At 38.5% G+C, this 26,036-nt stretch overlaps 1 protein-coding gene across 8 annotated transcripts in view; it reads right to left on the minus strand.

The window, feature by feature from the left end:
• KDM4C (lysine demethylase 4C) overlaps nt 1–26,036 on the minus strand; it is a 391,065-nt gene that overhangs the window by 81,316 nt on the left and 283,713 nt on the right. For all 8 annotated transcript variants that reach the window (XR_004381223.1, XM_032845562.1, XM_032845566.1 and 5 more), the window contains one exon: nt 13,501–13,686. Coding sequence is in view for 7 of the 8 variants with exons in the window: in XM_032845562.1 (XP_032701453.1) it covers nt 13,501–13,686 (186 nt within the window). In the remaining variant the exon portion in view is untranslated. The remainder of the gene's footprint in view (nt 1–13,500; nt 13,687–26,036) is intronic.

A 26,036-nucleotide genomic window follows, 5' to 3' on the forward strand; every position in this document is an offset into this window, starting at 1 on the left:
GGGTCCAAGTCCCTACTCCCTGCGTTGGGTGTACTTGGGCCCAAGCTTAAGTTTGTCAAATAAACCCTCGTGTAATTGCATCGGTGCTTGGCTCCTTGGTGGTCTCTCAGACGCGAAACTCGGGCATAACACCCTGACTGGGTTCTCCATCTATATAATAATGTTAAAAATAGTGTAAATCTGAATATAATCATGTATGCAGAGCCAGCAAAGCTGGAGAAGTAACTTCTCCAATGAATAGGCCAAAATGGACATTCCCATTTCTCTCCAGGAACTCCTTTACCTTCTCAACTTAATTATTTCTCCCTAATTCCTATGATTTAATAACCCATGCGATATTATTATTGTATTTTTTAAGAAACCATTTTATAAAAATCCCTAGAGGGATCTGAGTAAATAAATTAATACACACTATTCTTCTTTTACCAAACTCATGCAGTAGAAGTCACTCATATAAATTTACCTTGTATAATGAAAGCTTTCTTTGTAAAATTACAGGCACTGGGTAAAAATCTTCTACCCAGAAAAACCTAAATCCCTCAGGCTTCATGAAGAAATAATTGCTCTAATGGCAGAAATGCACATGCAGACTCATAAAAATGTCACAAGTATTTAATTTTCTACATGTATGTTTGTTCACGTGTACTTTTATTTCTTGTGGGTTTCTAAGTACAAACATATAATACAGTGGGAAATGGTGGTAAGCAGTTTTCCAGAAGATTTAAGGTCTTATTCACTTTAATGTCTATAGAAGATACTGAGAAAAAACTAATTCTTTTACATTTGAGTCATTAGCTCACATCAGAGGTCTTGTTTGGTAGGTAAGTGAAGAGGACTGGGACAGAAGAAACATCTCTAGATGCCCACTCTCAACAGGTCGGCATCCCCTAATTTTTATTCTGAATAGTAAACAACTTACTTCAAAAACAGCAGAGAGGAAAGTTCACATCAGTTAGACTGGTGGAGTTGGAGGAGTATGGAAGTCTCCCACTTCTAAGATGGAACTTGACACGAGCAACTCCTAATTCATGCCAAACTCATTAGTTGCTAGTGAACATGGGAGTCCCTGGATGCCTGCCCCAAGAAGCTCTACTTTGGGCTTTTACATTTCAGGGGCTCTTCAGGCTTCTTGGGTAGCAATAATGGAATGTGGAGAGAACTACAGGTACAACAAAATCTCAATCATTCACAGCAGGCTCTGTAGGTATAGAAATTAACAAGCTGATTCTAAAATTTACATGAAAATGGAAAGAAACTAAAATACTCAAAGTAATCTTGGGGGAAAAAAAACAATGTTGGAGGAATTATAACTTGGAGGGAAGGAGAAGGAAAAGTAATGGCTCAACTATAAGGTAATACAACTTAAAAATTACCTCAGAGGGGGCATTTTCAATAGAGAGAAGCAAGCAAGCATCTCTAAATGGTATTCTTCCCAAAAGGACTTCTGAATCTCAACTACAGTTGGGGAATGGGTTAAAAATAGCTAAAAATAGATGCCAAAAAAAATAAATGTTCTTATCAAGGAAATCCAAAGTAAATCAGACTAATTAAATGGTTTTATAGTTTTTCTGTGCCACCAAGAAGGAAACCCAGGTAAATAATGACACCATATAAACTAATCCAAGCCATAGTCTCCAGTTGGAAAAGTGACTACCAAAACAGTAATCTAAATGAAATGTCACATATGCTCTGACCCTGATGACCTGGTGAACCTCTCTGAAGTGCAATTTTATCATCTATAAAATGTGTACAATCATAATACCAGGGAGGTTGTGACTGTGAGGACCAAATGATATAATGTAGTTATGTATGAAAGGGCACAGTAAACTACAGAAGGCACTGTACAAATAGTAGGTGTTACATTAAATTTTATTCACCTTATCTACTTTGATACGCTGCTCCCAACAAAGGAGGGTTGTCCCCCTGAATAGAAGAGAACATCATGGTGGGATAGGCAGTTGTGGTTCCATAAAGATACAGTAGTTATATGAGCATAAGCGAGGGGGAGGAAGAAAGGAAGAGAGAGGGGGGAGCAAGAAAGGAGGAGAGAAAAGAAGAGAAAGAAAGAAGGGGGTGGAGGAGGGAAGAGAGAGAAAGACACAGCAAGTGAAAGAGTGAGACATTAATCTAAAGTGAAGCTTCCTAGCCTTCTTTTGAAATTGCAGGAGAAACAGCCATAGGGACAGTTGAAGAAAAGCTGGTCAAAAGTTTTCTACTGCCCATCACAACAGGAGAAGTGCAGAATCTGCCTAGCTACCTCACCAATGTTAATCAAAGAGGACAAACCCACAAAATCTTCCCATTATTAATCAAAAAAAATCCATCTACCTCTCTATCTAGTGTTAATTAAATGCATCTATGTGCCTAACACCATGCTTGAAAGAGAAATGTGTGGGGTGCCTGTGGAGGCAGGAAGGGATGGCAAAAAAACTGAGAGGTTCCATAGCAGGAAGCTTTCCTTTCCAGTTTCATGACTGTAGCCCCCATGTTCTCTTAAATATCACCTAAAGTTAATCTCTGTGGTCCCCACAGCCTTGGCAAAAGCTACTTCTCAGTATCTGGTAAGGGCACCAGTCTATTCCAAGCACATGACAGATAGATATAATAACAGATATCAAGGTAAAATTAGAAAATATTGAATACAAGGGTTTGGAAATTTTGTATTTTCTTCTAATTCCTGAGAAATGTATAAGAAAAGGAGGGACAAACTTAACCAAAAGCCTTATCTAGTACTCAAGGAGGACAAACAAAATGGAAAGTAACTGATTGCAACTGATTAGGATATCTAATGCCCACAAAAAAAGAGCATTTCATTCCTTTGCCTCCTGCCCCATTCAAAGGCTTCTGAACGCCAGATCAACTCAGTAACAGCTCAGAGAAAAATTAAAATAATGCTTTATTCAAAAATGTAGAAAGAGTAATGTCTTACATTTCTTCAGATACTGCCCTTTAAGATTTCACAGATCCACTACACATGGTGGGGGATAAATAGAGAGAATCCATTCTTTATCTGAAATTGGCTTGTTACAAAGAAAACAAGCCAATTTCAGATAAAGAATGGTCAAGGAGGGGGCGTGCCTCAGTGGGTTGAGCATCTCACGCTTAGTTTCAGGTCAGGTTGCTATCTCAGGGTTGGGCTCTGTGCTCAGTGCAGAGTCTGCATGGGACTCACTCTCTCTTTCTGTCCCCAGTTGCTTGCTCACATATACTCTCTCCCTCTCTCAACTAATAAAGTAAATGTTAAAAAAAAAAAAAAGGAAATAAAAGAAATGGTCAAGAAACCACCTCATTTTGCCTAGAAAGAAAAGAAGTGCTGATTTGCAGCTGTGAAATCATCAGACCCCAAGATGGCTACCAATATCCTCTGTAAAAGGACAAAGAAGCTGGATAACCCCAGGCTGAGTGGCTTCCTGCCAAGAGACCTCACAAGGGCTTTTTAATTAATCCAGAGTTTTATATATCATGTTTGTTCAAAGTGGACACGTAATGTTGACCTAGAGAGTAGATTTTTAGATAGAAATGTTGGAACTCTTTTAATTGCCATTTCTATTGTTCATAGTAAATAGTCTTAAAAAGTTACATTTTCATTACATTTTGTCAGTATCTATGGATTTCATTACGACTATGACATCTAATTGCTGTTTTCTACATGAAGGAATAGAGAAACGCTCTCTCTTACACTTTACAAGATGCGGGAATGTCAAATAACCCTTTTCTGTTGTCTGTCTGTTGACACATTCCATTTGTATTTCTCCACCACATCCGTGGTGCTTCACTCTAATGCCAATGTTAAAATATGGGATTAGTGTCACTACTTAATTTTCTTAACAAGCTATCAGACAATAATGCATGCTTCAATTATTTTCTTTTTAAAAAACAATTATAACTTGTTGAAAAGCTTAACATTTTCTGGGTACTGAGATATATCAATTCTGTGAAAATGTGAGCAAGCATTTTACATGGAAACACACCTTACCTATACTGAAAAACGAAACCAGGTAAGTGGTTCTTGGAAAGACTTGATTTCCTCAGTATGTGTAGTCCCTGAAGTTGGCAAGTATCAACTGTGCCATGTAAACATTCCTTCATGCAGTACAAGTGTGATGGGAATAACAGAGCCAAGGAGGAAACCAACAATGACAAGTTTCTCCTGGGGATTCTGCTGAGTCTGCTTTTGTGATAAAAACCAAACACCTGCACCAGGATGCACCTCTTTCTTGATTTTTTTTTTTTTAAATAAAATCAGGATTCATTTGTAGTTTTACAAGGCCAGAATAAAAAGTTCAGCAATACATTCTTTTCTGTGAAGCCACACATTATCACACATTTTGAGAGAGATGAATATAACCAAGGCTGTCAGATAAGAGATCTCCTACTAATCAAGACTCTATAAAGGGTAACTATTAACACTCACCTTAAAAACACGTAAGGCCTCAGCCCCCCACATGGCTTCCAAATTATTTCAGGGGCTGCTCGGGCCCTCAGGAGCAAGTATTGCCTATATGCAAAATAAATAAGGTGTCCCACAAAATATATGTTCTAACATTTTTTCAGTGCATTTGGATATTTCCAGGAAAGACATTTGAGATACTGTTCTTTTATCCAACCAGATTAAAGGATCAGAAATAGAAGTCTGGACAAAGGCTACTCTAGGGGAGGAGATATTTTTCTGAACCCCCTGGGACCTGACTCTGCTTTCTACTCCTGGATGATGATGTGGTTTGCTGACCCTGTATCTGATTCAAGAGATGATTGCTTGCAAGAATTTCCTTAAATGGAAGGGCCCAGACTCTCAAAAGTAAATTTTTTTCTAGAATGGACATGTAAATCCTTAATACAGAGCAAATGTATGGTCACAAAATATGACTTTTATTCAGATCCAACAGCAGCCAACTCCATGCAGACACTGCCACAACTCTGTAGCCCCTCATAGGGAACAATGTATAAGAGAAGCACCACTGGCATTCAGCCTCTGCTCTGCCTGCATGGTCTCCCCATTCTGATCAGTTTCTGTATCCCTGCTGATTAAAACTTGAATAGGCAATGGAGGCATCTGTTCTCTCTTCCCACAGATTAAAAATCCCTGAAGCACTTCAGTTAGTATCAGAAATGTATCTAAAACGCCTGCAGATGATGCCTGAACTGCGGCTGGTGCAACGACCCTTCCCAAGTGGCCAGACTTGGAAAAAGATCTGGAAAAGGGGGAAGGACAGATGAATAAGCTGAAGATGGCTCAATTTGAGGCACAAGAGCCTCTGGCCCAGAGTCTATGAGGTCCTGTGGGAAGCTTCTGGGGATAGTATCAGTGGAACCTCTCCTCTATGCCCCACAACCAGGGCCAGTGACTAAATAGCAGGGCTGTTCTACCTTCTGCTGTGGGTTCACTCAAGCCCTTTTTCTCCTGACAAAAAAGCATGGCAGAAAGAAGCTCTACACTCACTTATCCCCACCCTTCCTGTGGAAATGGCTACAGAAGTAGAAGGAGGAAGCTAAATGTGGGGTATTGAATAGAGGACAGAAAAGTAAGAAATAGGACATACTTTGTTTTCTTTATAAAATTAAGAAAAATGATGTCTTCACTGGTTTTACCTGATAAAGTGAATAGGAGGACAATTCCTTCTAAAAGTAAATATTCTAAAATGTCTGTTCTAAATATTTCTTCTCCCAGGCAAACCTGGTGTTAACTTTCTCACCTGGCATACATGGATTGAGATCTCAAATAAACATTTCTATTGATGAAAGGGTAAGGGGTTTCTTTTATTTACTATATATTTGATTGAGGAAGACTGATCAGACTCAGGCCTGAATCACTGTAGTCTTTTTTTTAATCCTTGTTAAGAATTTTTTACTCCAGATCTTTTCTTGGGTTAGAATTCTGGTTTTCAATCTCAGTGCAAAGTCAGCAGGGCATGTGGAAAATAACTTATGTAGAATAAAAAACCATATACAAACACCAAATAATTGTCCATAAGTCTGAGAAGAGTTATTTCGGTCATAGCAAATGTAACTGAACAGAGAGGGAGTTAGCAATATCTAAACTCTAATAAGAAAAACAACATCCACCAAAACAATCCTACTGCCAACAAAACAGAAAGACCACCCAGATCTGGGAGATAGGAAGAAACCATTCAGATCATTGTTAGATGAGTGTTAGCTAAATTCTGGTTCTCTTCTTTAAAAGATTGGGAGAGAAACTAAAAGTGGACAGAGTTGAGCTACAGAACTGAGCTCCAGACTAGAGGAGGGAAAATAAAAAGGGAAAAGAAAGGATGGATTAAATCCATTGTTGAGTTTGATATGTCAACCCTGTTGGAGCCAAGGCAAACTCACTGGCATTAGAAGGGCACACTTAGAGCAGACAAAACTCATAGCTGTAACCTCCTCTGTGAATTCTACCTGACTGCCTTTAATAGAGTTAGCAGCTTCCTTCTTTGAGTTCCCAGAACATCCTTATCTTTATTTAGCCTATCTTATTATGGTCATAGAGCATAGTAGCTAAGAGCCTGGGCACTGAATCAGGTTGCCTGGTTTTGACCATTCTTCCCTTTACTACCTATGTAATATATAAAGTTATAATTTAAGTACCCCTTGCCTCAGTTTCCTCAACTGTAAAAAGGGGTTAATAATAGTACCTACTACAAATGGTATCTTGAAGATTAAATGACGTAATACTTGTAAAGCCTTTAGAACACAACTCATGTTGAATAAATGTGTATCATTATTTTTTCAAAAAAGTACATCTGTGTACAAAAGGTGTGTGAATGAGGGCATGTCATGGGGAATGTTTAATGTTAGGCTAAGTTAAAAAAAAAAAGTGTTTTTTATTTCCAGGACATTCCATGGATCCCTATATATTGAATTGAACAGTTTCAAAGCAATCTAACTGAAGTTCTCCATAACTAACCTTTGTACCTAGATTATTTTTTATGAGCTAACTAGATAAATGCTAAGATAAGAAAAGAGAGGCGGGCAGTATGCATGGCTAATCTATTATCAAACAGTTTATTTCCAATACCAAAAGTCTTTAAAAAGTGGTCTTATTTTCTTTGGGTTCCGTTCATTTAAATATCTTGGAATGGGGTCATAGTTTATGAGGTTTCTACACTAATCCCATCCTTTCTTCGAAAAAGTTTAAAACATTTTCAAGTTTGGGAAACCATTCATTATCCTGAAATGATAATGAATGGAAGCTGAGAGTCAGAAGGTCACCCTCCAGAGAGTAACAGGCCCATGAGAAATTAAAAGAATTTTAGACAAAACATCAAAATTTTATATTTTTCTAATATCCTAAAAATGATCGTATCAATGGTATTATAATATTTAGTGCCCTATATTTTCATTGCTTTACTATTCCTTAAAGGAAGATAAAGATTGTTTTTGTTTCTTTTTAGAAGAGAGGTACTTAGGTGATGATTGAAAGTGGGATATTCTAGACCTATAAACATTGAAACCAATCCCATGACACTTGATCCAGTGGTTCAAACAAAAAAAGAAAACAAAGATCCCTAAAATTTTTATCAGCAACATAATATAAACATGTGTGGTATGACAACGTATGCTGAGACATAAAAAGACAGATAATGGTAACAGGAGGAAGTGTATTAATAAGCCCTTAGTATATAAATTAGAACAATATATAAATAAACTTATTAAAGGCAGAAATAAATTGGACATATCAACATAAACTCTTGATCATTTGAAAAATAATTATTTTCCTGCTCTGTCACTAATGTGGCCCCGTGGCCAAAGCAGCTGGTGTTCACATGAAACAGAAACAAAAAACACCCTTCATTCCAAATTTGGTTTCTAATAGAGAGCAACTTTAAAAAAGAACATGGCTCCTTGATGGGTTGCTGATTCCATGCTCGAAACAAGGAAATCAAGATGATTTTGCCATTTCTTATCGAAATAAACAACAGTTTCAAAGATGTCTGCTAGTGGTTTTAAATTAGGAAAATTAAGTCACCTTGAAGAAGCTCCAAATGGTCAAAGTGTGACAGAAGCATCAAGAAGAAAATTAGTCAATTGGTACCCATTGAATCTACAAAAGCTATAAACCAAAATGATGCTCAAAAGGGTCAAACAATATAAAGCACAGTCAAGCAAAGTCCTACCTACTGATGCGAATTAAATAAATGGTGCCTGATTACAAAAATATAATCCTATGGCCACCCATCAAGGGCCTGAGGGGTACCATATGGTAAAATGCAACATATGGTGAAATGTAATTCTGGTCTTCAACCCAAAGTTCCTATTGGAACTAAATGGATTAAAAATCATAAACCAGAGTCAGGGGTAGACTCCAGGAAAACAGATTTCTAGAATTGTAGAAGACTGAAGGGAGATATTATTTAGGTACCCATCTGGGAACTGAGTTGACCCTCTTCTTCTAGTAGAATATGTGGTCTTCTCGACCTTGATGCTGGCTTAAAAATAGGACCCCTTCATGTCTATAAACATTTTACTAAATGAAAGACATGGATAATCAGTTTTCCTGAGTGAGTCCCAAGTATAAACACGGGTGGGACAGTGATATATCTTTTGTTTCAGATCTGGCAGCACCTTACACACAGGCAACTGCATATGCGCATTAGGGAGAGTGAGCCCAGGGAAGCTTTGTTAGGATAGGTTGAATATACTTCCTCCCTTTCTAGTCAAACCATTTCTTCTACATTTCTATATCCTTGGCTAATTAAATGGAAATTTATAGTGGGAGTGTTTGTTGGGTCTCTCCCTATCCATCCACAATCAACCTGAAATACTGCAGATTCATTATAATTAATGAATTCATATAAATGTGTTTCCAATTTCTCGAAGGTTTTTTTGTCATTATGTGTTTTTTTCAAAAACTGATACTTGAAGTATAATATGCTATACAGTATTCCCCTGTGACTAAGAACCATTCTAGGGTTTACAGTTTAGGAGCTTTGATCATCCATTGTTCCACATGAAGGTGAGGTGAGAATTATTTTTACATACCAAGGGAAGATTTTTTTTTTAGGTTAGTTTCGACAGGCATTTTCACCCTAGTACCACCAAAGGTTAGTTATAGAGGAACAGATTAACCAGATGTGCCATCTCGCTCTGAGCCCTTCACCAGATCCTGCACAACGTGGGTCCCTGTCCTGAGCCACACATAATGATGGCGCACCAAAGGTTAGTTATAGAGGAACAGATTAACCAAATGTGCCATCTCGCTCTGAGCCCTTCACCAGATCCTGCACAACGTGGGTCCCTGTCCTGAGCCACACATAGTGATGGCGCAGAAGGAGTTCTACTGAAGCTTGTCTGGGGAGCTGGCCTGGAGACCCAGGCTGAGGAAAAAAAAAGTAAGTGCCAAACAAAGTCTCAAGTTCTAGGACAAGGATGAGTGCCCAAGTAAGACAGGGAGGATTGCTAGAAGGGTAGAACAACAAAAATAAGAGGACCTTCCAGAGTAGGTGGTGCTAATAAAGAAGCCAACATAACCACTGCCTTCCATTATCCACATCAATAACACTGTCTTGAAATAAAGGGCACATTTGAAATATCTGACACAACTTTGACATAAAGATGCTCAACAAATACTAGTTCTTTTTCTTTTCCACTAATCCCATTCATTAGCATTAGAAAATTATTGTAACAAATTTATACCAAGCAGCTTCTATGGATGGCCAAGTGCTAGTCAAAGAGAGAAAATATTAATTAATCCTAGCTTAAAAATCTAACTAAAATAATGACCTAGCTTAAAAAATTTAGTTAAAATAATATTGAATAAAATAATACACAAAAGAGTAGAAAAAAATTTGTCCACTGAGGTGTTTTCTCTATAAAAGTTCTTCTTTCTTTGAATAGGTGACTGTTTCTATGTTAGTAGCCAAAACTTAGAAAATTATGAAAGAAATTCTCAAATGTCACATTTTTCAAGAGGGGAAGGCACTGAGATAAAAATGATGTACCTCATATAAGATACTTTGTTAAAAAGGGCTTTGTTCATTGCAATGAATGAATGCATAAAGTGCAAGTGATTTCAGTGTTCCAACACTGAGTATATTGAATATTCTAATCAAATATGAAGGTTTGTTGATATAATTTGCCCCCCCAAAAAAGATCTGTGCGTGCATCTTCTCACCTCCATTGTCCTCCATTATTCAGGTGTCTCTTCCATTGGACACCCCCTAGTTTACTCAGGTGTGAAGACACAGACCTTGTGGTAGCTTGCAGGAGGTATATAATTTATGAGTAGCTCATTATTTGCTCCCAATTTCAAAATCATTTTACTATATATTGTGTTCTTTAGTTTTTCCCTTTCCTACAAACATCTGTGCAACATCCACATAAGTGGTTAGGAATACATCCAATGGAACCTTCCAAAATAGAGCCAGGAAAGAGGTCACACTGAATCATGGCAAAGGGTGGGTGGTGAAGTACCACAACAGTATAACATAAACACACGTGCACACATACACATGCACACACAAATGAAATCTTACATTTGAAAGATAGCAGGTGCCAGTCAAAAAGTATGCTTGACAAAAACACTGAAAAATACATATAAAAATTTAGATTAAAATAACAGGGATTAGCTGTGCACTTTCTGTAACATATTAGTATCTTTAAGACTTTGGAAGCTACTCATTTTTTCAAATATTACTTTTTTTTTTTTTTTAAAGATCTATTTATTTCTTTGAGAGAGAGAGAGTGACAGAGACAGAGCATGTGGCCAGGAGAGAAAGAGAGAAAGAATCCCAAGAAGACTCATGTGAAGCCCATCTTGGGGCTCAATCTCACAACCTGAGCTGAAACCAAGAGTCAGATGTTTAACCAACTGTGTCATCCAAGCACCCCTTAAATACCACCTTTTCAATTAAAAGGATGCTTACTGTCTAATGGAAGAATGCATTATAATAAATCAGATGAGATTTTTAGACTATTATCCAGAATGAGTTTATGCTCAAAGCCCAGTAACATTGAAAATCTAGTATATTTAGAATATTTTTGGCATTAAAGGAAGAGTAGAAGTTGCCTTAAATCAGTCCTTTGGGTGCAAAAAAACACAAATAATTGGGAGAAATAAAAGAATAAAGGAAACAAAAACCCTAAAGTAAGTAAAAATGTAGATCCTACTGAAGCAACTTCATTTCACCTAAATTATACAGGCATCCTCTATTCTGTAAAATGACTGGTAAGGCTGCCATGTTTGCCTGAATTTTATTTTACAGTTTTATACTTTTTTTACAGTTTTACATGTTATAGTTTTCACTGCTATGATTCAGCATACCACTACCCCCAAATAATCAGGTATGATGAAAATATAGCCAAACTATAGTTCCAGCTTTTGAAAGCATAACCCCTGGCATATTCAGTTTACACAAAAAGAAATACTGGAATTAATTTGAACTTTTTTATGCTTGAAAAGTAAAGCATATTCAATGCAATAGGGGCAATTCACGATGCTCTTAACCAACATTACCAGAGTTTGAATTCCTTCTGGTTAGTTGTCAAACATTTTGGGGAAGAAGCCACACTTGAAGTCCAACTGAAGAATAATGGATAAGTAACAGCTATCAGGAATATATTTTGTAAATTCAGTATTCACAGTGCTTCCTGCTAGAGAACTTTGCAAAGGCAATTTATGAACACTAAAATTTTACCTTCATAAGCAAAATTACCATTTAATATGAATTATATGATGTTTCCCCATGTTTGACAAAGTGTACCGAACTTAAAGTAGACCCATAGAGGAGAGTGAGTAGATGTTCTTTTTGATCATCATTTATGAAACAATTAGTAACATAAACTTGACTGAACCACACATCATAGTTAGGAGGAATGACATCCTGATTAGACACATGGATCTCTTTAATAACAACTTTAATATAATCATCAGTAACCACAGAGCTTTGGAATATTAAAATAAGAATGTGTGATCCCAAGCAAAGCTTCAAATGAACACCTCTAGCTCCACTCAACATTTGTTGAGTTTGGAATTCAACAAATAATAGAGAATGGGCTGGAAAAGCATTTACATTCCAGCACCTGTTGCTCATTAACTGAATCCACTTGGGCAAGGAACTGAACCTTTTAGTACTTAGGTCTCTTATCCGAGAAGCAGGGATAATACTATTCATGTGGCCCAGTTCACAGAGAATTATAGCACCAAAGCCAGCAACAGCAGCGGTAGTAAAAAAGAATATTAATACAACATTAATTTTCTGAGGGCTTATTCTGTGGACTGAAAACAAGACAGTGAGATAGGCATGCCTTTGTTTGTAGACAAGGAAGTTGAGGTTCCGAGATTAGAACTTGCATAAGGTTGCACATGTGTTGCTGGCAAAGTCCAAGAGCGAACACAAACTACTCTGACTCAGGAGGTCATGATCTGGTTCACATCTCAAAATGCGTTCCCATGTGTCATCTAATGAGGTAATGCTATTGACCACACATTGTAAATGGCAAAGCACCACAGTAATGCAATGTGTTATTACTGTAATTTTTTAAAAAGTTGTTAAAATGTATTTTCTGCTGAATATATAATACTATTCTTAGCAAAAGCCCATTAATTCAAGAAATTAAGGAAAAAGCATGAATGGATATGCAACTTGTCACCTAAAACATGGAAAGTAAAATAGATTTGACAGTTGGTGATGTCATCTCATACATTTGTGCATTTACACACAATTGTCCCAACCCAGAAACATCAAGTATCTCCCAAAACACCAATGGAAATTGCTGGAATCATTAAAAAGTCAAGAGATTTGTTGTGTATGGTCATGGCTTCCCAAGCCCAGACTGACAACCTGGCCGGCTGCTCACAGGAGGTTATTAGACACATAGGACAAGTATGTTAGGCTGCAAATAGTCTGTGGCCAAGCCTCCCAGGGATATCAAAGGGCAGAAAGTTAGCAAAGCTGCCTCTTGTTGGCAGCCAAAAACAGTTACAGTGAACTGGAAAAGTAACAAAGGCATATCAACCATCTCCACACTGTCCTAATTTTTCTAAGCATTTAAAACAAATGAAAGATTCTGTTTGCCAACAACAGGTAAACTAATTTATAGTTAAATTTACATGTTATTTACTTGCAAACACTCTGCCCAGAAAAAAGTTTGGTTCTGAGTGAAACAGAAGAGGCAGAAAAAAGTGTCCTCTATACTTCTCTTCTACATTTCTGCTTTTCTGCAATTGTCCTCACTTAGCTTATCCCACCTCAGGCAGCAAGGCCCCAGATATTTGTGACCACTTGCCCCCTTCCCTTTACTGTGGTACTGCTCTTTGTTTCTTCTAGAAGAGATAAAATAAAACCCAAAGGCCAGAATGTACAGGTATGAGGATCAGGACACTGATGGGTCCTAGGCAAATACTAGTAAATAATAACGTACAATCCCTGCCCCCGAGGAACTCATAGCCAGGACACATCAACAATGAGTAACACTACTGAGGAGAGCATGCTAGCCCTGGGAAGTGTACAGGAGGGAACTCATATTCAGTCTTGGCATCAGGGAAGGAAGGGAGGGCCTTACCACATTTGGGTTGACCTTATGTCGGAAGCATGTGATGTTCACCACGTATGGCCAATCATCAGGCTCCATTAGCACCCCAGCAGCATGAGCACATGTAACATGGAAGGAGGCTGGGCAGCGTCCATAGGAACACTGGATACAGGCCCCAGAGACCTTTTTAACCCGGTGTCTGCAGAAGATGCATTTCTGGAGGGTTAAAACAAAGAACATCAATTCAAACTGTAACTCAGACAATTTCCACACTTCATAGAATAATAGCTATTAGAGAGGCAGAAAACTGATTACGTCAACAAGTCTTGACCCTTCTGGGGCCCTAGTGGTGAGAGCAACTGTGACAATATAAGTTGTATATTTTTAATGAAACACACTGATATGGTCACGTACTACCAAACATATGTTGAAATACTTCCTATGGTTAGGAAAGCCCTTCTGTATATGCTTCTCTGGGCACAGTGAGGAAAGACCCCAAGGATACTGCTGTAAATCACCTGCAAATGCTCAAGTTGCTTTTTCCTGCATGGCAGGACTCTTGGTACATCAAGAGATAGAATATGGGTTTGGAAGAGAGGTACCTACTCTCCTAAATTAGATGAGGTCTTCAGAAATAACCACAGCACAGAGGTGGTCTTAGTTTTCTATTTACAAGGAACTGCAAAGTGTTAATGGTCCAATGTGGAAACTAGGGGCTCAAGTGTTTAATAATACAAATCTGAACCCTTCATGACTGACATAAAAATATGCTTCCCAAAGTGAGAAAATTGAAAATCACCCCAAAGGGCATAATTTTGTTGAGTAGCTATAGCTGACTATGCCTGGTGAAGAGAGAATGAAAATAAAAACAGCAATAATGATTACCACAATCTAAAAATTAAATTGCATACAATTAGCCCTAGACATTATCAGTGTATTTGTTATGAAAGACAGGAAAAATCGAACAGCTTCACTAAATGTATAATTAGTGAACACTTGATAGTTAGAAAAAATGGTTGTAGAACAACATAGGGTAGGTTCGGAAAGCAGAAGAAACAGAATGATAAAAAGCTTGACTTTTCATTCCTAAGGATGAAAAACGTCTGCAATCTGATCAAATATTGGTGCAGCTGCTCTTCTTTTATAGGTACATTTTCCTTCCCGGGACAGAAAAGTACTTAAACTCAATGCCTTTTGGGGATCATAATATTTTATCACGGACCTGTAAGAATCAATGTGAACTTAACTTCTAACTCTTCTTCACCCTCATATCAGATCAGCAACTTTAGTCTTATAGATTCTGCACCTTAATCTTGCCCTGATCTCTCCCTGCCCATACCACCTGCCACTGCCTCTGCCCATGGTACCCAGCATAGTAATATCCTCCTAACTGGTCTTTATTTTATTCCATTTCCATTCATCTTCCCCAGGCCTGCCAGTATGATCTCTTTACAACATAAATCCAATGTCACCCCTGTTTAAATGTCCTTCATTGGCTTTTCCTTATCTCCAAAACATTCTAGAAAAAAAGGGACAACATGAGACAGACGTGGAAAGCTTATAATAGGCTTTATAGTCCATCTGAGCAGTCTTATTTCTCACTAGTCTACATAAGGGTGCCACACTCTAGGCATTTATCTGTTCTCCCTATACATCTAGATTCAACGTACAATTATTTTTAAGTGGGACTTAAGGATGTGGCTTAGTTGATTAAGAAACTACATATACACACAACCACAGAACTGAAATAAGACCCATTATTATTGGAATAAAAGCATTACTTAATATCTTGGTGTCTTGGCAATTTTTTAAAAGACTTTATTTATTTGAGAGAGAGAGAGGGAGTGCACAAGCAGGGGGAGGGGCAGAGAGAGAAGCAGACTCCCTGATGAGTAAGGATGCCCAGAGGAGGCAGAGGAGGGGAAGGGGGAGTTCAATCCCTGGACCCGGGGATCATGACCTGAGCTAAAGGCAGCTGCTTAACTGACTGAGCACTCTTTGACAATTCTCATTATCAGTTTCAATACATTCTTGGTAATTCTTGGCATTCTAATATTTTTTGCCAGTTCCAATTTTTTGAAATGTGATGGCAGGTATAATAGTGAAAACTCGTATCAGGGGCCTCAGGCATAATCAAACAATCTTTAAAGAGCCTAATCATACTACATGGAGGTCAGCATTTAACTACGTTAAGATATTGATAAATATGAGAGAAAAAAATGGTTTCCCATTTTCTTAACTAAATAGGATTTTTTTAAGAGTAGGTAAGAATGAAATTTGCTGTGGGTTTTTCATAGATAGATTTTATGAAGTTGAGGAATGTTCCCTCTATCCCTATACTTTGAAGAGTTTTAATCAGGAATGGATGCTGTATTTTGTCAAATGCTTTTTCTGCATCAACTGAGAAGACCATGTCGTTCTTCTCTCTTCTCTTATTGACTTGAAAAAAAAAAAAAAAAGACAAATCTTTCCAATTGGTATGGATATCAATATTATTTATAAGGAAAAATGTCTTGAAAACAATTGTCAATTAGGACAATTTGGGTAGAGTGTGTACTGTCCAGTTCTCCATACATGGCATGAGACCTATTTTTTCTTTCAATGACTGCCTGGTATCTTATTGTATGTGTTTATATCTAAATGGTGCATCAGCCTTTCTTTTTTTCTCCCAACATTTCTTTTGTCTTAAACTAATCCTCTGTTAATATGTTTAGAGTCTTTCCAGGATTTTTTTTTTTTCTGTTTGGAGCTATTTCAAGCAATGTTAATTGTGTACATCTTTCTGTAGACCTCTTAGTTTACTTGTACAAGTCTACCCAGAATAAAGTTTTAAGTAAAATTTTTTTAAAAAGTAGGAAAGAGTATTATGACTTAAGCTAGTTAATGAATTGGTAACTCTAGCCTCTTCCACCATTAACTGCCTCATTAAACAGAGGCCCTCCAAAAAAGGCAATAGAAACAGAGATAATACACTTAAACCCAGTGAGGATTCAATCCTTGGAATCCAGTAAGGGAAGGGCTCTCCTTTCCCAGAAGAAGAGAAGTGGTCTCTTCTAAGGATACAACCAGTATCCTTACAAATTCAACCTAACTGCAGACTACTATAATTTGATGTGTTGGAAGATATTTATTCATAGAACTGGGAAGTATGACTTAAACATCAACCAGGTTTTTGAGGAGATGGAGAAATATATAAAACCGAGTAGAGGAGCCATTCTGTATCTTTATAGTACAGTCTGCATTGTATTTCCAAACCCCATTTTCACTGGCTTGCTACTAAACCAGTTGTTCTGTACCTGGGATGAAACATCTCTGGCAATCTGACACCTACCCATGTCTGGGCTACAGAACTTAATTTAGCAGGGCAAAGACAAGGACAAATAGATAGTTCTTGAGGATGTTACAATGGAATAATCACTATAAAAGGCCAGCGAGAAAGTGCTTTATGGAACCTGAATGACTAGTGGAATGAGTTATGCTTGGAGGCAAGACAGGGAAGAAAGCCTTCAGTAAACACACGGCTGACTGGATCAAGATGGTGGACTTAGCCTGTGCTACAACTTTCTCAGCTCTAACCCCTAAGTAAAGATAAAGGAAAATTAAAAAAGACAAGCTACCCACTGTTGGACAAGTCCATGGCCTATCCTGTCCCAATCATCATCAGCAGGTGAGGTAATCCTATCTGATCTGAATCGGAGTCCTATGATCTGACTCATCACTCACCAATAAGCCAAGCAGATTCTCATTTGGGCTGAGGAAAGAAAAAGTGCACCCTGGATGCACAACTAAAGTACAATCAGATACTTTAAAAATCACAAACATTGGGGGCACCTGGGTGGCTCAGTGGGTTAAAGCCTCTGCCTTCGGCTCAGACCATGATCTCAGGGTCCTGGGATCAAGCCCCACATCTGGCTCTCTGCTTGCCAGGGAGCCTGCTTCCCCCTCTCTCTCTGCCTGCCTCTTGGCCTACTTGTGATCTCTGTCTGTCAAATAAATAAATAAAATCTTAAAAAAAAAATCACAAACATTGGAGGGAAAACAAAAATAACTGAGAGATGCTATGATTCGCAGTAGAAGAATATCTGACCTAAGGAGTCAGGTAGGTAGAAGCACAAGATGAGTTAAAAAGAGGTACAGTATATGATATGATAGAGATTCCAAAATATATCCCATCAATTAGGAAAAAAGTAACAATTACATAGCTAAGAAATTCAAAAAGTCAAAAAGAATCAAGATGTGCTGAATATTGGATTTCATCCTATTAAAGATCAAATTAGTAACTGGAAGATGGAACCTACAGATTGTACAGAACACAGAAGAAAAAAAAAAGAAAATAAAACACAAATGCTAAGCAATATGGAAAAGAGATCCAGATGTTCTATTATCTTTCTAAAAGGCATCTTACAGTAATAAAAAAAGAGAAAATAACAGAAATTTTCCAGACCTGAAAAAAAGCCCAACAAGTAGGATTAGTTAAAAAAAAAAAAAAAATCACCTAGCAACATCTTAGACCTCAAAATAAAAAGAGAAAAATCCCAAAATCTTTCAGAGAAGAAAAGAGAAAAATCAGATTACCATCAGATCTCTAATGTGCAACAGTGAATGCTAACAGACAATGAAACAATATCTTCCATTTCTGGAGGAAAATTAAATTTGGTCTATATTCAGCAGAATTATCATTCAAATGTGAGGGCAAACAAAAAGAATTTTTTTTTCTTTTTCATATACAAAGATACGAAGATGAGGAGTATATGTGAAGTGAAGAGCAACCAAAATGCTTAATATGTAGATAAGCCTAAATGAATATCAACTTTATAAATAATAAAGTAATGTCTTTTGGGTTTCAAATATAAAGAATATGAACAAGTAACGACTGAAGCACATAAGGAAGAAGTGGTAAAAGACGTTTAAAATGTTCTAAAGCTGTTGAACTGTCTGGGACAGGGGTAAAAGTATCAATTAACTAAGTGTGGAAAACAAAACAGAATAAGGAAAAATAATAAATTCAAACAAAGACAAGAAAGGAAGGAAACAGAAGAAGAACAAACAAGGAACAAAGGGAAAGAACAGTGTAAGTTGGCAGAACTAAACCCAAATATGCCAGTATATTATATATAAGCAGACCAGGGGTAGCAAACTTTTTCTTAAAGTTCCAGATAGTAAGTATTTTAGGCTTGTATGGTATGGAGTCCCAGTTGCAACCACTCAACTCCGCCATTGTAGCACAAAAGCAGCCATAGATAATCTGAAAATAAAGACTGCTGTTGTGTTCCAATAAAATTTTATTTGTAACAACAAGCACATACTTTAGTTTGCTGACGACTGCTATAGGCCATGGGCACACATTTGAAATTATGGGTACATATTTGAAGTTCGTATGATAGAATTAGTATTTAAGAATGATCACTCTAACTCTAAATGATAAAGAACAAACTGAAGGTTGATGGAGGGAGGTGGCTGGGAGATGGACTAGATGGGTGATGGGTATTAAGGAGGGCACTTGTTATGATGAGCACTGGGTATTGTATGCAAATGATGATTCACCAAATTCTACTCCAGAAACCAATATTGCACTGTATGTTTATTACCTAAATTTAGACTAAAATAAAATGATCACTCTATCAGCAAGATAGATCAAGGTAGGAAAACAAACTTCAGGAAGCCATGTAAATAGGGAAGGCACAGGATGATGAGGAGAGTTGGATTATGGAAATAGCTATTGGAAGGAAGGTAGATTTTTAGTTTTTTATTCTTTTTTTTTTTAAAGATTTAATTTATTTATTCAACAGGAGAGAGAGATCACAAGTAGGAAGAGAGGCAGGCAAAGAGAGAGGGGGAAGCAGGCTCGCTGCTGTGCAGAGAGCCTGATGCGGAGCTCGATCCCAACACCGTGAGATCATGACCTGTGCCGATGGCAGCAGATTAACCCACTGAGCCACCCAGGCACCCCAAGTTTTTTATTCTTGTTGCCCTTTTTTGATAGAGATTTTATGCCTTCCTCAAAATAGAGCTGCTCACTTAAGATAGACAGACTTGCCTTCTGTGGGAAAGAACCTCTCTAGTAGTGGCCTTAGTGTGAAAATGGATGGGGGGTAGGGGCACCACCAATTCCAGAGGGACAGGGATAGTAGAGAACATGTGAAGAGAAAGATTATCAGGCACTTAAAAGCAGAAAGGGTTCAGAAAGATAGGGTCATTCTTCCTGCAATTCAAGAAAGTGCCAGTGTCCAACTGGGAAAAGGATGAGGAGCCAGTTGGTAGATGACGGTTAATGAAGGCTTTGAAAAGCCAAACAAGGCAGCCTGGAAGACCATTATTTCTGGTATTTTAGAGGTGGGGTTGCCATCCTGGGAGGCCAGTGCGGCACAGCAGGAAAACGCTAGCACAGATAACACCAGAGTGACTTTACCTCTGTGGTTTTCTAGGAAGGACACCTGGGATATAACAGCTGCTCAGTCGATGTTTGCTCAATTAAACTGAATACAAACAAGTAGATCAGAGTGAAGGTACAGACCTGCTCATGTTTCCTCAACAATTTAAAGAAAAAAAAAAGGCCTTCATTATAGATATGCCACAGGAATATTAGAGCAGGTCAAAGTCACAGGGATTCCTGCTTAAAACACAGATTGCTCACCCCACCCCCAGAGTTTCAGTGTCCCTAGCTAGGGCCACTGAATTTGCATTTCTAACAAGTTCCCAGTGGTGCTGATACTGTTGATCCAGGGATCACACTTTGAGAACCAAGGGTTGATGGTTAAAGAGTTAAAGGATGTTGATGCTTCTGAGAGCCTGTAGGCTAAGGCAATTCAGGAAGTACAATGATTTTTCATCTATTCTTCTGTGTCAAGGGCTGAGAGAATTCTCGGGCGAGTATGATTTATAGAGCACTATACTTTCTTGGGGGACTGGATTTCCATACTTATTCCAATGGCATAGGCCATTAAGGTTCCTAATGGATTGAGGAATTAATGAAGTATCTGGCAATGAGGCTTTGTGTATCATTAGATTCCTTGAGCACACAGCTTGGCAAAGGGCATCAAGAAATGATGAGCTGTGAAGGAGTTGGAAGTTCAAAGCACATCTCATCCCCCCTTTTTTTCTTTTAATATAATTTGTAGTATGATTTTACTGTTGTTTTCACAATGTTATGATTCTTTTTCCTTCCATAAATAGGTAATTCCAAAATAGGCACAATGCTTTTTAATTAGTGTTTCACTATAAGACAAGTAACAAGCTAATGATAATGATATATTAGCTAATTCCCTTTTCCTTTTGCTCTCCCAAGACACTTTTTACAAGCACCACACAGCAAACTAACATTCCCAACTCAAAGAGGGAATAATGTTAGACTCAATGGATAGCACTATTGCTGAGGCTGAAACTTGCATTTTACTCTAAGACCTTAAACACAGGTTTTAAAGGAGAACCTTCCCATTCTCTTTCAATTCTACCTGTAAAATTTATGTTCTGTTCATCAGTATTCATTAAGTCAATCACTCAGGTGCCAATACTGGCCAGCACTAGAGGAATACTGAGATGAAGCAGTCGGAGTTGTTCAGCAGGAAGCTTACAGTGCAGGGGAGGAGACAGACATGTAAACACCTTAGGAGGAAAAGCACCTTAGAAGGAAAAGCAGGTGCAACAGCTGTCATTTGAGAGGAAGAGTCAGAAGGAGCAGAGAGAGGAGTAGATTGATACCAAGAGAAATCAGTTTGCCCAGCGAGCTCAAGAGCAGCTGGGGGAGGAGGAGAAAGGGAACACAGGAAACCGAGATCCAACATGGACTGACACTACAGGGTTAGGCTGCTTTTGTGAGAGGCAGCAGTTAATATGCCAACTCATACCACTCACACCACACAATTGTCTGACCTCAGCTATCTAAGGATATTGCAAATAGCAGACACTATGAAATGGTACAGTAAAACTCAATTCTGAATACTCATGCGTCAGCTTATTACGTTTAAGTCCTGTGTTTCCCCACCCTCCTCATGAAAAGTTATTTCTACACTTCAAGTTCAGAGCATTAAAATATATGGCTTATGGTGTCAAGTGTGTGGAATTAAATCCTTATTTATGATATGTATCAGAAGCCATTTATCTCATTGCTTATTGTTTGGTAAGATTCACCCCGCAAAAAATGAGAAGCTAAGAAAAAGTCAACTAGCAGGATAAACAGGAAAGGGCACAGGAATGAGCTCAGCCAGGCCAAGAGACAGAGCCAGAAAAATGGGCAGAGGTGGTAGGGATCAGATCAAAGGATACACTTACTCAAAACAAGGCTAGATAGTCGTCCGTTGGCCCTGAGAAATGTTAAATAAGAAGCACAAAAGAACTCTAGAACTGGAAAAGCCACTGCAGTTCAGACATAAACTGACAAATTAACAAGTGACTCTTAAAAAGTACTATGTCAACAGCCCAGTCACACTTTTATTTTGGATCAGGAGATGCACCACCGGGAAGCTCATCAAATAGGAATCCTTCTGGAAGCACTTTTAATCCCAGCCCCAGAACACTGACCACATACAGCAGGTGCTCAATAACTACTTCCTGACTAAATGAATGTTTCCTTATTATAGATCATATGTTAATTCATTCTTTCAGCCATTTCAATACCTATTAAATATCTTTCATATAATAGACATTTTGCAAAATGTGAAAGGAGATATAAAAATGAAAAAGATACTATCTGTGTATTCAACCAGATTAATCTGGCATATAAGAATAGCTGTGACAAAAGCTCTGCAGTGGTCATCACGATAATCAAGATGAAGTGCTATTGGATTTGGAAGGAGAGAGGGCTGGAGAACCAAGGTGAGACCAACAGGTGTGCCTCAGCTGGTTACCTACCTCCAACCTAGTACCTTCCATCATTCTTCTACTGAGGTGGTCTCAAAGAGGAGCAAAAGAGGATGAACTTCATGACAGCCACTCAAGGAACACCCCATACAGGACAGAAAGCAAGTATGATTCTGCTTGGATGGTGAAGGTCATGTAGCAGCAGAGCTCAGGCAGGTGACCTGTGCACCCCTCTGAAATGAGGGCACAAGTCACTGAGTCCAGGCACCACTGGGTCATTTCCATCAGGCTGGCTTCCGAAGTCAGAAGTCTCCTGTAATTTATTTCTTGGAGTTTAGAGGCAACGTGCTTCTGCACCAAGTCAGACACCGCCTTGGAGTGTGTTGGGGACACGCTACACACTGGCTGAGTCTGCAGCGGCAAGGATATAGGTCTGCCACATGGTTCAGAGAAACTGCTGGCAGGGTTTAGAGAACTCGGGAAGCTAGCAAGAGCAGGCGGATGCCTTGTACTCACCTTGGAAGGACCAGCAGGTCTAGCCAGTGCACATGTGGTAGCATGAAGAAAGAGGAAGGACAGCCTACAATAGATGTAACAAAGCTCAGAGGTGGAAAACATGAGGCAAAATTGAGTGAAGAAGTGTGAGCAAACTAAGGAATGACAGGCTAGAAGGTGAGATTTCAGAAGGTTTCGGATGGTCCCTGACACAAATCTCACCTTCACTTGCCAAGATGAAAGACTGACAAAGGCTTAATAGTGGTGACTAATTTTTAGATGGAAACAGAACTGCTATTTTATTACAATTTTCTGAGTGACTTAAGTTTAAACCTCAGGCAACCAAGCAATTCTCCACAGCAGCCCACCCAGAATATCAGAATAACCCTGTACGCTTATTGTTCAGGCATGGCTCTTTGCTTGTCCATCTTCTGCTCCTCCAGGGTTGGACAAATTCTACTCATCTTGTTATCAAAGGTACCTCACACAGCGTACACAGTATCTGGGGAGTACCCTGACCAAACACCACACTCCTGACTTCCCTACATGTATTTAATTGTAGTTGGAAGCACAGACTGGGAAGTCAGACAGATCTGATTTTGAATGCTAGCTTGGCACAGGTACAACACAAGGGCAAGTCACAGGAGGATGAGGGGGTCTGAACAAACAAAAGTGGAGAGAAGGTACTGAGGGAAACAGGCTAACCTCGGAATGCTTCCTGCCTTCCTTTCCTACCCTCCTTCAACAGAAAACAGAACTTCCCCTCTGCACTTACTACCTGGGCTGTGCAGAAAACCCAAACATAAAAGCAGCATTTGCAAATAAATTAAAGGCAACATCACAATCTCCTGTTGAAAGAGGCACTTCACTGATAGTATAGAGGAACATTTGCTGAATCACAAAATAGGCAGTTATCTATGCTGAGAAAAATCAATCACTTATCATTTCTACTTCTCTAACAGCCTGTTTGGGTTCCATCCTTCATTTCAAGTTTATTTCAAATTTAAAGGGCAAAAGGGGCGTACAATTACAGCATACAGAGAGCTTTAGAACACATCCTATTCTGAATACTTAAGTGTCCCTAAATATCTTTTAGCTGATGGGCGGGAAAAGCAAGCCTCCTAAATCACAAAATAAACATTCTCTAAATACTTCTGTATTTGCATTTTTATTTCTTTTTATGTTAATATTAAAGACCACCTGTTTCCTAGAGGAAATTTCATTATTTGAAATTATTGTTTACAAGAGATCAAGGAGAAATTCTTACTCTCCCTGAATAAAGCATTTACTTGAACTCAAAATTACTGAATTATTTAACTTAAAATTTTTTAAAAGACCCGCTGTCCTTTTGGTACGAGCAGGCCCTGCTTAAGTCACTGATACGTGCTCTCTACCCTCCTGAAAGAAACCCAGATTTGTAAAGTTAGTTATAACTTAGGTGGATTTCTAAACTCTATAGTTTTTACATCTCTCTGAATTAGGACCGAAGTGGCAGTATTTTAATCATTTAATTCTCAGTATTGAATTTAAAAAGAAATGCAATTTTCCTGTTTCACAAGATTTTGGAAGGTTAGCTCACAAAGCTTTCCATTGCTCCAAGGACAGCCCTCCCTCACCCCAAGAAACTTTATTTATTATGAGTATCAGATATGATTTGGTACTGGCATTATCAAATCAAGGACTATAAAACATTTTCTATTTATTTCTGGCCTTGAGCATGAAGGCCTAAAGATATTTGACCAAAAATTAAATAAGACAAAGGCAGAGACTAATTATCCTTAGCAGTATTTGTTTTGGGACAGAGCAGATATCCAACCCCATCAAAGGCTGCAGTGTTGCTTTGTTTTATGTTTTTTTAGAGACATGTGTATGGTTTCTTCAATTTCTGTTTTCTGTGTATTCACTGAAATTTCATTCATTGGTGAGGTCTGCGATGGAACAATAAAAACTAATCTGCAATGAGGGAACTGGGTCCCACAAATCAGGTTCTAAGTACCTCCTTCTTAACCAACTTCCCACATGAGGTTTTTAACAGTTTAAACGAACATTTATATACACTCCTGCTGCATATACTTACTTCGTTAATGGTACTTATTTGAGTGGTTGGGAAAAAGAAACATATAGAAGCCTCATCATTCTTCTTTAAGGGCTATACAAGGTGCTGTGCTGGGACATGCTTCCTGTTCCGAACACCCAAGGCTCTGGCATACATCTGACCCTTATTAGAGATTGTCACCCATGAAGTGTTCTATCTGTGGCCCCAAACTCTTTGCCTCTTGTCTTTCAATTACACCAGTCTTAGACCACACTGAGAAAATTTATGCTTAAGTTAAAATACCCCAGGCATCATATCTCCAAACGACGCTGAGGAGGCAATGATTAAAAGTTATAAAGTCAATGAATGCAGGGCAGATGTGTCCCAGTGACCTTTCAGAGGAAGAACCTCTCCAGCAGGACAACCGTGGTCCTGAAAAGAGCAGATTCAAGGAGTGAACACAGACTATCTAGTCCAGAGCCCATCCTGTCTTCTGCAGCCCCATAACCCACTGCCTTGCTCTGTTCAGGTTTCTACAATGGTTGCTTCAGGAGAAAAATCACCTAACAATAAGTTTGAGGCTTTGTCTTCTAGAATAGACAAATTTGGGATTTCCAATCTCAAGTGGCCCGTAGGGTCACTTAGAAATTCTTTTTATCTTTCCCAATTTAGGAAGTGGACAAAAGGCAACTAAATAGGCTCTCATCAAGGGTCTGGGACTGAATCCTAATGCTGCCCCCAATGTGGCTCTGCATTTGGGTTACCAATCAGGGATATTGCTTCTGGATTATTTAGGTAGAGTTCCTTTGAGGGATAGTGAATAATCTATTTGTGGGTAATTTCTCCAAACTTAGTTGCTACATTGGGCAAATAAAGACAACAAAAGCAACTATTCCTCATGAAGGTGTTCTCAGGGTTAATGGAAATAACATATATAAAAAGTTTTGCACAGTACCTGAGACATAGTGAGAATTAAGCAATGTTGCCCCATCTGTTCCCATACCTTACCTCTCTCCAACCCCAGCCCAAGTCCTCACATTCTAAAGACAACTGAACCTCTTCATTCACCCAGACAACAGGGACCATCGGGCATGACATTCCTCAACTCTCCTGCCTTCCCCTCCACCTTTGGATCCAAAATTCCAAAATATTTACATTCACAATTACTCAAAAATCAAGTAATATGACTTTGTCACATCTTGTTATGTGATACATTGGCAGTAAAGCACGTTACCATACC

The sequence above is a fragment of the Lontra canadensis genome, unplaced genomic scaffold (genome assembly GCF_010015895.1).
Source record: "Lontra canadensis isolate GAN:19392208 unplaced genomic scaffold, GSC_riverotter_1.0 scaffold165, whole genome shotgun sequence".
Lineage (NCBI taxonomy): Eukaryota > Metazoa > Chordata > Mammalia > Carnivora > Mustelidae > Lontra > Lontra canadensis.